Source organism: Natator depressus, chromosome 21, assembly GCF_965152275.1.
Source record: "Natator depressus isolate rNatDep1 chromosome 21, rNatDep2.hap1, whole genome shotgun sequence".
Lineage (NCBI taxonomy): Eukaryota > Metazoa > Chordata > Testudines > Cheloniidae > Natator > Natator depressus.
In genome coordinates, this window is record NC_134254.1 from 10201319 (window position 1) to 10216780 (window position 15462).

General features: G+C 48.9%; 1 protein-coding gene across 3 annotated transcripts in view; it reads right to left on the minus strand.

Moving 5' to 3' along the window:
• Positions 1 to 737: 737 nt before the first annotated feature.
• The window catches only part of GRM4 (glutamate metabotropic receptor 4), a 208512-nt gene continuing 193787 nt past the window's right edge, over positions 738 to 15462 (minus strand). For 2 of the 3 annotated variants that reach the window (XM_074935866.1, XM_074935867.1), the window contains exons 10-11: positions 14639 to 14885; positions 741 to 1577 (exon numbers count right to left, since the gene is read on the minus strand). In XM_074935866.1, the coding sequence (XP_074791967.1) occupies positions 1528 to 1577; positions 14639 to 14885 (297 nt within the window). In that variant the 3' untranslated portion in view covers positions 741 to 1527. Of the gene's footprint in view, positions 1578 to 14638; positions 14886 to 15462 lie in introns of all 3 variants that reach the window. The other variant, XM_074935868.1, reaches the window with a different exon arrangement.

Sequence of the window (15462 nt, forward strand, 5' to 3'; positions counted from 1 at the left end):
AATATCTAAGAGCTTGTCACGCAGACTACAAGGATGTGATTTCTAGAGCTCACAAACGTGTGGTGCATTAATTGATCCATGGGTCCCCCTATTGGCGGTGGGTACTAAAGGTACTACGGCATTTTAACATAGTGTGTTACTATGTTAAAGTACACAAGGGAACATTACAAAGTGACCACTCATTACAGTATATACTGCTGTAATGAGCAATGTATAGAATATACAAGGAAAAAGTCTTGCATCCTCCCAGATTTTTGGACATCTTCATAAATCTCAACGTTATCAACTACACTTTCCACAGTATGCATCCGATGAAGTGAGCTGTAGCTCACGAAAGCTTATGCTCAAATAAATTGGTTAGTCTCTAAGGTGCCACAAGTCCTCCTTTTCTTTTTGCGAATACAGACTAACACGGCTGTTACTCTGAAACACCCCATGAAATTAACAAACCCTGAAGAACAGAAGCCCTATTAATAAACCTCCCTTAAAAATGTGCACCTTATTTCTAGCCTGAATGTATCTCATTTCAGCTTCCAGCCACTGGCTCTTGTTCTGCTTTTGTCTGGTAGATTAAAGAGCCATTTGATAGTAGAAACCTTTTCCCCACACAGGTACTTATCGACTGCGATCAAGTCACCTCTTTGCCTTCTTTTTGATAAGCTGAAGAGCCTCCCTTGAGCCAGCCAGCGACATGTACCAATAAAAGACAAATGCGGAGTGCAAAACCATGGTCTTTTATTAGAAAGTTCCTCGTATAAAAATGATCATGCTCTATACTTTTCATCGAATAATTCATAAACATCCAGGCACTGAACTTAGGGGTTTTTTTTGTTGGGTTTTTTTTTTGATTGGTCAGTACATAAAGCAGACATAATTCAATCCATATGGTCATCACATACATCAATTGTACCACCTATAGAAATCAGCACTTTGAACACAGTCTAGATTTTATTTTAATTTTTTGTTGTTTTTTTTTTTTAAATCTTTAATTTTTTTTTTTGCAACACATAGAACTTGGAGAAAAAGAGAGAGAAAAAGTGAAGAGAGGCAGAGGAAGAAGAGAACAAAAGAAAAATGGAAAATGAACAAAATAAAAAGAGAGAGAAAGTGAAAGAGTCTTCACAACCACAAACGATCTCACAAATTGTGGAAAAGGGAAAAGGTATCTGCATTTTTTTTTTATTTTTCCAAGATACAGGAAAAAATCCCCCAAAGATTTATTAAAGTCTGTCACTTCTGCCCCACTGTACGTGCACCCTGGTCGGTTGTTCCTCTTCCTCCTCCCGAGAGGCGTGTGTTTTGATGTTGGTTGGTTGGTTGGTTTTTTTGCCGACGTTAATGGCCATCTTCCCAAGCAGCATCCTCCACCAGCCCAGCCAGTAGAATTAGGCACCCACAATGCCGTCTTCCAATCGAATCCAACTTCCCCACCCCCCGACTTCCTGCGATGAGCAACGTGATTCAACTCTCCAGCTTCTCCTCCTCCTCCCCAGCAACTCCTCCTGGGGTAGTTGTGATCAGCTGGAGTTAAATTGCGTGGTTGCTATAGCTGACGTAAGTCTGTTTGGTAGCCAGAGCTGGAAGGAGAGAGAAACCACATATATATCATTAATGAAGCCTTCCTGTACCGTGACCTTGAGCAGACCTTTATGCCACTACAGCTTGGGTGGGCATATAAGATAAGGCTCAGTCTCTGCAGTGGTGCTGGGATCATTTTTATAGTGGGGGTGCTGAAGGCGGAAACCATGTATTTGGGTTGTAATTGCTACTTCAAGCCGGGGGTGTGGTAGCACCCCTAGTTCCAGCACCTATGAGTCTCTGAAGACTGCCAGGCAGAGAGACATCCTGCTGCATCCAGGGTCAATTCTGCAGCTCCATGCAAAGGCAGTGAGCCACGGCCTACATTGCTCAGCTCCCGCTGGACCCAAGGAGAGTCTCAGATGTTCAGCACCTCCGCAAATCAGGCTGTGAGGCCCCAGTTCTACAAGGCCCAAGATGCAGGGGGAAGACCACCCTCCACCTGCCCCACACAGGATGCAGAGGGTGGAGTCTCAGAGGTGCCAAAGATGGGGGGAGAATAAGACGAGCATCCAGAACAGGTGCCTGTGTTTGTGGAGGGAGTTCAGGGAAGAGTGCAGGGAGGTTTCATGGGAAACAGGACGAGGGGGGATCCAGTGATATACTCTAGCCAGTGACAAAGAGGGAGATCATAGAATATCAGGGTTGGAAGGGACCTCAGGAGGTCATCTAGTCCCATCCCCTGCTCAAAGCAGGACCAATCCCCAACTAAATCATCCCAGCTGACTCCCATGTCCTGACTCCCCAGGGATCTCAAGCCACAGAGCTCCCAGCCAGCAGGAGGCAGCTGGTATTTAACCCTTGTGACACTGGACTGTGAGCAGCAAACATCACGCTAGCCCTGGTGGGGCCCAAAGAACCAGAGACAGCCTTCCTGCAGCCAGTGGTTTGGAAGCCTCACCTGGATGAACCCTGACTACAGATAATCGGGCCATCTCTGGGTGTTCGGGTCTGGCTAGACTAGGGAAACGTGCCCTGGCTGCAGTTGTGGCAATGAGGTTACACCTGTGCAAGCCCCTAACGCAGGCACTTTGCACCCAAGCAACACAGGGCTTGCACCGCGTGCAACTTGCCACCCCCTCACATCAAGCTGTAAGTGGCACCAGCGGCAGTTCCGCCTTGCACTGCGGCAGCTCATCCGCTAGAAAACAACAAACCCAGGAGAGCGAGTCCCTTAGGCGAATGGCCTGCGTTTCATGAGAGTGGCGCTTGAACGGCGACTGAAGTCAGCAGGCTGGCTTCTCAGCCCCCCTGCTCCTTGCGTAGTCAGGTACAGCAGTGTAACGTGCGAGCAAACTCTACCCTGCTGGCTTGGGAGCATTCCCAACCCACTAGACATGGGTGGAAGGGGAAGGGCGGCAGAGAATCAGGCCCAATAGGATCAGCACCTCTGACAATGAGCCGCTTGGTCTCCAAGTGCTGATCCATGACAAAAGTTCAGGAATCAAACTCCTTCAGCGAACATCACTCTCTTAGTTTTAGGCCAAGCCCCCAAGACAAGGGGGTTTTAAAAGCAGTCCAGACTGGCAGCTTTAGCCAAACATTTAAAGAAGCCATGCATCCAAATACCATTTAACCTGTAGGACCCTGTTATTAACAAGTTAAAGTGAGTGTGGTGCTTTGAAAAATGGATATTATTATTTCTTATTTATATTACCCTCATGCCTAGGAGCCCCACTCACTGCCCAGGACCCCATTGTGCTAGGGGCTGGACAAACACAGAACGAAAAGTAGCACTGCCTATGTTTGAATATCATCAAAAGCCCTGTAAAGTGTGAAGTCAGATTATTAATATTACCAGCCAGAGCAGAAAAGTTCATCTCAGATTTAGGATCTTATGAGAACTGAAGCTGGAGCAGACCCACTACAAAAGCCAATATGCTCATTGTGAGCCCTCTGGGCAGAATAAGGCAGGAGTGAGCTGTACCCAGCTTCTAACTCTCCTGTGTGGGCCACTGCATTGCCAAAGATCACGTGGAGATGGGGGCATGAAAACAGCTCCTTCTCCCACTCCTGTGCAGGTGCGCAGGGAGTGAGTGGGCAGCAATGGGCAAAACCGTGGCTCCCTTGTATCCCTCCCCTCCCCAAAAACACCAGCAAGCGCAGCAGAGCTGGACCCTAGAGACAGGCCCACGCTTTGGGGACAATCCCTCAGGTAGCGTGAATAGAAGTGAGCAAAGGCGGAGTCAGAAGTTAGCGAGCAGCTGCACTTGGAGAATCAGGCTCATCTGGAGCAATTCACCTCTCCCCAGCCGGGGACAACATGCATTAAACTGAATGCATCTGATGAAGTGAGCTGTAGCTCACGAAAGCTTATGCTCAAATAAATTGGTTAGTCTCTAAGGTGCCACAGGTACTCCTTTTCTTTATGCATTAAACTGTGAGCGATTTCCAAAGAAAAGGCAAATGATTTCCCAGGTTGGTCTCAGGGCACCAGAGTTTGCATGAGTCACAGGTAATTAAAGAGACATTTCCCAATGGGAACCTGCTTCTTTTATGGTAACAGATTAACCTCATGGGGACAGAGAAAGCCCCCGGCCACCCCCCACCACCCCCACATCCCTCCTGTATTGGCCCCTTTGAAGTTCCAGGGTGAACACATGGGCCTGATTCTCAGTTGCTCTAAGGAGCTTTAACGCTGCTTGAATAGGTAGAATTGGATCCCTGAGAAGCCCCACCCCCACCCCCTTGGGCTCAGCTCCAGCTGGTATAGAGATGGTGTAAGGACTCTACCCCAGCCCTGCTCCCAGCTCCCAGCATTGGGGATGGATCGGGGCATGGCCAGAATCCCCTGCAGTATGTCTGTTCTCCGCTTCTCAGGGCCCAGAGGCTGCTGTAATTTACACAAGGAGCTGGGCATGGCTCCACATGGCCCCAGAATATGGGGAGCACAAAGGTGGCTTAAAATCACCTTTGCTTTCCCCTCTCTCCACTTCAAAAGCAGGAATGGGGTAGCCGAGAAGCAAGGCCTGTAACTCTATGAGATCATCTCTTGGGCCGAGCAAAGCTTGGGGGGTGGTTTTGGTTTCTGCAATACCCTGAAAATTTGGATTTGGTCTTGAAAGAACCAAACTCCATGTGCTTTGACCCCAGGGTCCATCTTCACTGAACCCCCTTCAGGTATCAGGGCATGGGGTTTAGGGGGTTCTCTCCAGGTCTGGAGCACTGTGACTAGAGAAGGGGCTGGATCAAAGCTTTAGAGCTGAACTTTTGGGAAGTTCCCAGGTGCGTCTGGATCCAAATTTTGCAGACAGCACCCAGATCTGTATTGCAAATGGGCCCAGGTCCGAGCCCCCCGCTCGAACCTGTCTGGAAAGCAGGCCTCTGCAGGTGGCAGGGTGTGTGACCCAGCTGAGGGATGCGCGACTTGCTTGTTGAGCTGTCCTGCTAGCAGAGTAAGAGCCCTGCCTAAAGTTGTTGAGTCAATTTTGCTGTCTTGTGGTGGCAGATGAAGCCTGTAACGCCACAAAAACTGGGACCATTTGGATTTAGATCTGGATTCTGCTGCTGTTAGTTGTACCATGGCATGCAGAGAGGCCAAGTCCCCTTTGTGCTAAGCCCAGTACAATGAGATGGTCCCTGCCCCAAAGTGCTAACAATCTCTGTTAGTTCAGCAGTCTTTGGATCCAGGGTTTTGATTGGGACGATTCTGGGGATGGAGGGCCTGGTTTTCCTCTGACTGACACTGGGGTAAATCAGGAATAACGCCACTTCAATCAGTGATGTTGCCCTGTTGTTAAACTGGTGTAAGTGAGAGCAGCACCAGGCCCACAAGCATGGTCGAGATCCATAGCTCGGACCTGTGGTTTTGGTTCTGATCCATCTCCAATGCACGGGGGATGGCACCAAAACCTGGACTTCCAAACTTGGAAGGAGTTTGGCTCTGACTATTGCAACTCTGGGCCAGATCCTCAGCAGGTGTAAACCAACAGAGTTGCATTGACTCGGACAGAGTGATGTTGATTTATTTACCCCAGCCAGGGATCTGGTCCTTTCTCAAACCCCTTCCTTTAAAAGCTAAGGATGTAGGTGGCACTGGAAACAGATCCCTTTGTGGAACAATTTGGAGGCTATTTATTTGTCCTGTAAATGATATGAGAGAGAGAGAGAGGATGGAGTGTGTGACCTGCTCTGTATTTCAAGAGGGATTCTAATTAGAAGAGGGTCTGTGGAAAAGTTCTCCTCTCCAGTGAGATTACTTTCATATGAATATGCCCTGGTACAAGCCCTCAATTACGGCTTTAAGGGGAAATATCTCCAGCTGGAGGAAGCTGGAGCTGACCCTTCCTTTGAAGAAGATCAGAGCTAGTGGACCAGCCTCCCCCTCCCTTGTCAGTTTCAAAAGCCTGAGCATCAGCCTCCCCCCATCCCTCTGATCTGTTTCAAAGCTCCGGCAGAGGTGGGGCCTGTGCAGTAACGGACAGACCCAAGACTGGGAGCCTGAAGCCGGAGCCGTAACGCTGAGGGGGGTATGGCAGCGCTGGAATTGGTCAGGTGGAAGGAAGGGTACAAGCGCAGAGGGAGAGCAGGAAGCTTGTATCACCCCACACAGCTCAGATTCGGTGCTCGGCTCCCATGTCTCAAGACAACCAACCTAAAGTAGGGTAAAGTCAGGGTGCAGATCCCCACTCGCTTAGTCACCAGGATCACCTCCATTTCAGGTTCCAGCTAGCACGTGTGTGCGTGCCAGCACATGGCCTCATTTCCCTAGATGGCTCGTCTACAGGGACTCAACCTGGGACCGCTACATAAAAACAAACAAACAAAAAACCCCAACGATCTGGCTGCTGTCTGAGCTAAAGGGCCAGGTCTATTAGCATGACGATCTTAGCACATTCATAAACCTTTCACGTGGGCTGGCCACGAGTGGGGAACAAAGACATGCTTGGCCAGTGCCTTAGACTTCCAAACCGAGATGCGCCCCGTGCTGCTCAGCAACCTAACCCACGAGCGGCCGACCTGTGGCCCAGTGAACATATGCAGCCCTCAGGAGACCTACAGTGTGACCCACAGCTGCCTCCCCAGCTAACTCCGGGGATGGTTCAAAGCATGAGCTGCTGCTGCTGGTTCCCACTCGCTTGCCACAAACACAAGTAAATATTAGGGGCCTGCACATTTACAACTGATTAAAAATGTATATATGTAAATGTCTATGCAAATCTGGTGCAGCCCTCCGGCTCCTTGGATGTTGCCACCATAATCCTAAGTGAATGGGTGCAACCATTCATAAACAAAGAGGGGAGAAGACAGAGACACCATGGGAAAATTCATGAGCGCTCCAGCCCATAAAACACCCGAGAGGAGCAAATCCTCCTCGCCACCCACCCGCAGCCCCACCGGGCAGTGCTCGAGTCTCTGGGAGGCAAAGCTTGTCACAGAAGGCACCAGGTCAGGAGAGGATGGTCACAGACTACAGGTTCCATTTTCAGGACCTCTCAAACAGCCCCTCCACCCCAACCCTTTTGGTTCCTGCCATTTTGTAGGTGCAGTTTAGGTCATTTAGATGCATAGATTAGATAAGACCAGAGAGAGAGAAGGAGAAATTCCTAGAATACTAAAGACAGACAGGCAGATACCTTGATCCCAGAAGACACCTAGGTACTATAGACAGACAGAAGCACCTCCTTTCCAGGTCTAAATAGGCTCGTGGTCATCCCAATTGCATGAACAGAGCAGATTATGCTCTGTGTCCACATATTGTAAATGCCCACAAAAAAAAGAGACTGTTTTTAAAAACCCAACCTTAAATCTTCCTTATTTATCCACAGTGATTTCCCATGACTTCCCCCCACCTTCTACATGGTTAAGGCTGGGCTGATATCACTGCCAGCTGGTTGGCGGCTTTACGGTGTCTGAGATGGGGGATGGCAATTAATCCCCGAGAGGGCGTCCATCCGGTCCTCGCTCCCTCCCTCCCTCTCAGCCTTCCCAGGATTCCCTCGCCCTTTCCCTCCAGCAGCTCCAGCAGATTGTGGCAGTCAGAGACTTATTTATTTATTTCTCCCCCACCCCTCCACCCGGTGCCGGTGCATCCTTGACAAATGAACCTTATTGAAGATTTCAGACGCTGTTATCCTCAGATAACAATTAGATGGGCCATAAGAAATTAGAGCTGACAGCGCTATTTGTTAACTGAAATGTTTTCATAGCCAATCTGCTTGCAATCAAGCCCTGTAAATTATTTATTCTGTTGTTTATTTAAAGATACGTGACCTGCCAGTGACAGAATGAAAAACAGCCCTCCCTTCCCATAGTTGACAACTCCACAGTCGCTCCCGTCCCTCAAATTAATAATGCAATCAGCTTCCTGAGACTGTCCTCGACACGCCGCGGTGCCAGCTTTCTATTCAGGCTGAGCACCCACATTGCAAATGCAAGACACATTGGAGCCAGAGATACTGCAGAACGGAGCGTTGTCTCTCGCTGCTGTGTGCTTCCACTAGCCGGCTGACAGATACAGCTGGCAGGGGCTCCCATTGCCCACCACCTCAAACATAGGGAGGAAAGTGAACTGGGATCAGTTCCTAGCTCCTGTGTAATCCTGTCACTTCATCTCTCTGTGCCTCAGTTCCCCCTCTGTAAAATGGGGTAATAATTCTGTCTGGTCTATTTAGACTGTCAGCTCTTTAGGGTAGGGACTGTCTCTTACTATGGGTCAGTGGAGGGTACAATGGGGCCCTGCTTTTGGTTGGTTTCCATACTGCAACCCCCCCCCCAATAAAATAGATCATCACGTTTTGGGGGTGGAAGACCTGAGACAGAGCAGGGCCTAGGAGTGAGAGCAGACACTGGGAGTCCGGAATTTTGGATGCTATTCCTACTTCTGCTACTGATGCACTGTATAGCCTGGGGGAGTCACAACCTCCCGGTGCCTCTGTTAAACGGGTACCTGACCACCTAACACAGTGGGGTGTTGGGAGGGTTATTTACAAAGTGATTGCATGGAGCCTTGAGATCCTTGTGTTAAAGATGCTATATCAGTGCTAAGTATTGTTATTGCTCTGGCAATAGCACCTCTGAAAGGGGTAAGTCAGGGCAACCCAATGGAAAAGCAACATCTTAGGAGCAAATGCTGAATAGTGGGACATAGTCCAGGGACTCTGGGACCCAAATTGATATAGTTCAGAGGATCCAGACTGGGGTGAGCCAAGATATTAGTGTAACACACAGAGGAGCCATTAGAGGCAGACAGGATCACACACACTTTGCGCATCCTCCTGTGGCTGGTGCAGGCTGAGAACTAAAGGACAGGCAGCTTCTGGAGTCAGGTATCTTGATAATGCTTATCTCCTGCTACCCCGGGATCTCCTAGTGCTTTGTACAAGCAAGGATGCAGAGAGAGGCACAAAAGCCAAAGGAACCCTGTAGTGGGAGATGAGTCACAAACCAGCTAAATGGACTTTGGAGGGAGTCAAAGGGAGACAGGGGAAAGAACAAAGAAGAAGTCTATTGAAAGGCGCTCCGATACCTCACTGATGAGAGGGGTACAAAACCACACACAGAACAGAACAGAAAAGAACGGCCCTTACTGCAACAAAACAAATCTTGTCTGTCGGACTTCAGTGGCTGCAAGGGAGGCAGCACAAAGGAAGGATCAGAGGGGTCTGAGCACAAGGGGAACTTGGGACCAATCCAAAACCACTCAAGGGGAAGTCACATGTACAACTCTGCCATCAGTTAGCACTAGTTAAGGCACCTGGCCAAGCCTCCTCTCAGACTCTAACCTGGAAGGGGCATGGGCAGAAGCCATGGAGAAAAGAAGGTACAGATAACGAAACCCAAAGGGGTGGCAAAGATTATTGATATATCTGTTTAAAGCACATAGAGAGCGGGGAGGGAAGGGGGTGGGTAGGTAGATAGATATTGCAGGTGTGACAGACAGACATTACATCAGAGATACAGAGAAGAGATGATTAGATAGATAAATAGATAGATAGATAGAAGTAATGACAAATAGGGGGAGAGGGAGGGTGAAATGAAAAACAAAACATGAAATTGCATGGAAAAATATTTATGGTTTCTATCCTGGTTATGTTGCAACCCACAAATTTCACCTCTCATGAAATGTTAGCGAAATGGCAGGTTTCTCACCCAAACACAGGAGGATTCCATTCCCTGGCTGTTTTGCTGTGAAAACTTTGCCCCAGTGGAATGTCACATTTTGAAATTCTACCCATTTAACAGTTTTTGACTCTTTCTTGCTCACAAAAGCTCTTGTTTTTGCAAATTCAAGCCAAAAAGGCGCAGATTTGGCTTGGCTGCATTCCCCAATCCTCCTGAGCCAGACTGTTAACCTTTTCCTCCCACTGGAGAGCAGTTCCTCACCCATGCTGTCCCACTGAAGTCAATGCAAAACCCTTTGTCCCAACCTGCCCCACTGTGAATAGCCCACACAGTCAGACAGCAAAGTCAGCGCTAGTGATCAGCCATGCTATCGGTCAACAAAATCTCAGCCCTCTTGGAGCGCCTCCGTGCTAAGTGCCCTACATGATAATGTTCATAATGTTTATAACAGCTCCTTTGGTGAGCTGTCATTACCGGCTTTCCCCGTGTATCTGCAGTATCAGAACAGATTTATAGTGCCTGTTACAAAGCAAGAGCATTAGTAGGTTTCTAGCTTATTTTTGGCTGACAATGATCTTTACGGGATAAAGACACAAGAGGGGCCCACTGGAGGGCTGGGAAGCGCCAGGAGCAGAGTGGAGCATGTGAGATTAGACGTGGGGGAGGCCCTGTCTTTCTGAGCATGGTTGTTACGGTGCAAGTGTGGGTCCTTTGGGGGTCATAACCGACCCGGGCTCCCTGCAGGCCCATATGCCACTTGACGGCTTTGCCTGCAAGTCTGAGGCAAGGTGACAGGCACCGACAGCAATTTGCTCTATCTCCTGCCGGGAATGACAGGGAACCTCCAGGAATGCTCCAGGCCTGCTCCTGGCATCACAACACGGAATGAGAGCATCTGTTATTTACAATAAGGGGGACACAAGCAACTCTGTGGTCTGACAGGACACAACCAAGCTGGCTTGAGGGTTAGTATTATGCTGCCCATGACTGAATGGATTTTGGCAGTCCTCCTTGAATTGTGTATGAGTTGGCGGTTGTCTCGGCCTCTGTTGTCTGGGGTTTAAAGAAGCTACAAGGGTTAACACGGGTTCTTCTTTGCCTTATAAATTAGAGAGCTAATTTTGGAGGCAAAGGTGGTGAATTCTAGTCTCCATACCGCACTGTGTGTGGCTCAGCGGACAATAGCAGGGTGTGAGTATATGAGGCCATGGATCAAGCCAAGGAAGCAACACTGGCAATAAAGACACAGCTGTTGTCCGCCACACTGCACCGTCCAACATTAACCACAAAACCCGAGTATTATGACAGCCGTGCAAACAGAGGCAGGGAGAGGTTATATGGTTTGTGCAGGGTCACAGAGGGAATCGGTGCCAAAACTGGGATTACAACTCCGGCTTTCCGAGCTTCCAGGCCTGTGCTCGGACGTCACCTCTACCATATGACCATGGTTATGAGCAGCTAGCCCACAGGGGCATGCACAGCACAGCAATACAAGAGAGGGCCTGATTCTGCCCTCCCCCGCACTCCCTTGTACCGCTCACACCTCTGCCGAGTGTAAAATCTCTGCGGAATCAGAATACCGCTGTGCCTTGCAGCCGGGGTAGCAGTTTACACACTTTGCACTCATGGAAATGGCAACCTGAGGTGCAGCACAGGGAAGGAGCAGGTCCAGGAGTCTTCCCGCAGGAAGCCCTGGCTTTCAGTAGCATCAAGCGCACACACAACCCACCCCAAGCTCCCACTGAAGTCCATGAGAGCTGCAATGATAGAGTGCTGCTGACAATCAGCCCTTGCACCGGGATTAGCCTTGGTTTGTTATTCTTCAGAGCGCTTTTGGGATCCCATCCCAGGGGATAACAGAGGGAGGGTTGCTATGGAAACAAACTCATACCGATTTTTTTTTGTCTACTTTCCATGTATTTGTTGGGTTTGGTCACACATGCTGCATGCACATTGAACCTACAGGGAGCCTAGATGGGAACACAGAAACTTTATTATTACTTGTATTGCGGTCCCCCTAGGTGCCCCAGCCCTGGAGCAGGACCCCATTGTGCTCGGAGCTGTACAAACACAGAGCAAAACGACAGCCCGTGCCCCAAAGACGGACACTTTATGACAAGAGACAACAGGTGAGTACACACAGACCGGGGTGTCTAAGGAAACAACAAGACCGTACCGATCAGCATAACAAGCTGTGGTCCCACGGCTGCCTGACTGTGTTTACTATCCTGCACGATCATACCAATAGAGGAAGACAAGTGGCCAATTGTTTTTAAACTATATTGGAGGTGGGTCAGAACTAAATCCCCAGATCCAAACTCCCCTGAAATTTGGGAAGCGTAAAACCCAGATCATCTTTGCAGCCTGGCCCCATTCACTAATATTAATAAATGACTAATAAAAATGACTAGATTATTAATGTATTTATACTACAGCAGTAGCCAGAAGCCCTGATTAGGATAGAAGCCTCATGTGCTGTGCGTCTTATGATGGGGGCCATATCTCATGATCTTTAACATATTTGTCCTCACAACACCCCTGTGAGGTAAAGACATGCTATTTTACAGGCAGGGAAATGAGGCATAGAAATGCTAAATGACTAACCCAAAGTCACAAAAGAAATCTGTGGCAGAGAAGGGAATTGAACCCAGGTGTCCTACGCTAGACCCCTAACCACTGGCCAACCTCTCTCTCTTCTGACTATTGTATTTTAGGGAAAGAATAGAAAGAGAGAGAGAACAGGGATGCACAATAGAAAGGAAGGCTATTCATTGTGCGTTTGTACAGCACCTTGCACAATGGGACTCAGCTTGGTTGTGGTTTTGGGGTGGTATCATGATACACAGGTTAAATAACACCAATATGAATAATACAAACCTATGTGAAATCTACAACCTATGATTTGCCTGGGGGGGTTCATACAGGTAACAAACCAAACAGCATTCTTAGCTCAGATGAATTGTTGATTTGCCAAAGGGCCAGTGACAAGTCCCAAGCTTGAGATTTGAGAGAGTTTAAGGAAAACGAACCAGTTCCCAGTGTGACAGTCTTGGTATTTCATCTGCTACAATGTCATCCTCCACGCTCTGCTTTTTTAAGTCAATTTTTACCAGGGGCTCGCAACCTTTCCAGACTACTGTACCCCTTGCAGGAGCCTGATTTGTCTTGAGTACCCCCAAATTTCACCTCACTTAAAAACTACTTGCTTACAAAACCAGACATAAAAATACAAGAATCACAGCATAATAGTACTGAAAAATTGCTGACTGTCTCATTTTTATCATATAAAATAAATCAATTGGAAAGTAAATATTGCACTTACATTTCAGCGTATAGCATAGGAGCAGTATAAACAAGTCATTGTCTGTAGGATATTGTAGTTTGTACTGACTTCATGAGTGCTTTTTATGTAGCCTGTTGTAAAGTAGGCAAATATCTAGATGAGTTGATGTACCCCCGGAAGACCTCTGCGTAGCCCCAGGGATACACATACCCCTGGTTGAGAACCACTGATTTGTACAACCTGTCCAGCAGGGCTCTGGCACAAAGCCCACCGGGAGATATTTAAAACCAAAAAATGCAGTGAATTTAGTGCTGGATTCACAGCCCTGGAGATTGGAGTCCTCTGTCCACAGCATATCTGCAGCGCTAGCTTCCCCTTCACTGTACCACCAAAGTGCCTCACCCCTGACTCGCAGGGACCCCCTCTAAAGGGGAGCTCATGCCATGGCCTGTTCAGAATCAGAGACTTTAAGGCCAGAAGGGACCATCGTGATCATCTAGTCCTTGGAGACTGGCAACAGAAGGAGCCCACTAGTCTCAATTTATGGTTGTGGCTTTTGTGATGGGAGGGGGCAATGATCCCACCTGGGAACCAGGGGCATAATCTGGATGATCTAACACATTTTATCCACCTTGAGTGTCCATGAGTCTGTGGCTCGGTGAGTTAAAACGCACTGGGTCTGGAGTTCATGACCATCCACCCTCCCAAACCTCAGCGGCTCACCACAGGTTACTTGTGTCTCTGTGGGGGTTTTAGGTGAAGGCAGGCTCCGAAAGGGCTCCCTAAGGCATTCAGAAAAGTCAGTGAAAGCTGTGAAGCCCCAGTACGCAAACATGGGAAATACAAACGCAGCTTCGAAAACCCAGACAGAACCCTTCGGGACAGGTCAGCTAGACGGCTCTTCGACCAGAGCGGCAGGCAGGGGCACTGACTGACTGCTTAACAAGCAGCTTCTCCCAGCTCCAAGGGCAGGAGGGGTGAGAGAAGACATTCAAAAATTAAAACCGATCCATATGCCCTCGCAAATTAAAAACCAGCCAAGGCTTTTTCAGTTATGAGGCTATAATTAGAGAGCAGCCCAAATCAAGTCCCTGCACCTGGCTTCTGGGGACGCTTAGACCCGGATCTGAAACTTGCACCCCATCTCTAGCTACTGAGGCCGTTGCCTTGGGGTTCTGGGGATGATGGAATCCACTAAAGCATGGCTCTTATCTCTTGATCCCGCTTCCCCCACCCCCGAAGCCGGTGGGCATCTTTCCAGGGATTTTCAATGGGAGCTGCACTGGGCCCATAATTCCAGACATCAGAACTCCTCAGTGTCCTGACACCTGGATTTCACAGCTGCCTGGTACAGGGCCCCCATCTCCTCTCGTTAAAGCCAATGTCACAATGCCCCTCGACCTCCACGGAAGCAGGACTGGGCTAATATGCAGTATTGTGCCAGGTGACGTTCACCCCTTGTGCCGAAGAGCCACACAAACCCTACACAGCACTTTCTCTCATTCTGAGGGCTGGAGTGACGCCTAGTTGCTGTGCTGACCCCTCTGCCCAGGGGTCCCACAATGTGCTTTGCAAAGGAACGAGCTCATCCTTTTCGCGGAGTCAAATGGAGCAGCCATAGTCACCCACCGGCAGCCCATGCACCACCAAGGAGCCTTGGCCCAGTTTCCTTGACAGCGGGGAAGGTTGGCCATGCGGGTGAGGGGATGTTACCTTGCGTTTCAAGATTTTCACACAGTTCTGATTTGGCTTCTCCGTTGGGTCGGAAACCTCCCTTCTGAGTGAATTTGTTGGACATGGTGGCGGCCGTCACCACCGCCTTGAGGCTGCGTTTGCGCTTGGGGACGTTCTGCTCTGGATGGAAGAGGATGATATACACCTTGGGCATGTACAGCATGCCCAGCGAGACGGAGGCGCTGAGGCTCACCGAGATGGTCAGCGTCATGGTCTGGATGTACATCTGGAAGACACAAGGTAACGCGCTCAGGCCTGCGAATCCCTTCCCAGACACGTTAATCCCCCCTTCCCTCTGCAACTGCCTCTACGTAGAGAAACATCCAACTAGGGACAAAGACAACCGAGAGGAGAGGGGAAATGTGGATAAAAAGATGATGGAGCAATCAGTCGGGGTTGGAAATGAGGACGGATGGAACAGGTGGAGATCTGGAATAAGGCTAAATGGAGAGAAATGGGCGGGATGGAAGATCAAATGAGCAAACGAACAATGGGATGGATACAAGCATTAAAAATGGCTTTTTTGATGGGTGGGTGGATGGATGGAACGTAGGGCTACAGAGGAAGTGGGGTGTACAGACGGGGGAATAAAGGGAAAGGATGAGACAGAGAAGGGTTTCTGCTGTCTAAAATAAGGATCTTGCATTTTGGTGGATCTGTTTTCCATAATCGCCTCTTACAGGGCAGAGATTAGTCTTCAGGTTAAGGCCAGGCTCAGGTCTCAAGTGCCCCAGTGTAAACCTGGAGTAACTTAAGTGACCTCAGCATAAACATATAAAATACAGGAAGCAGCCATGTAAGCT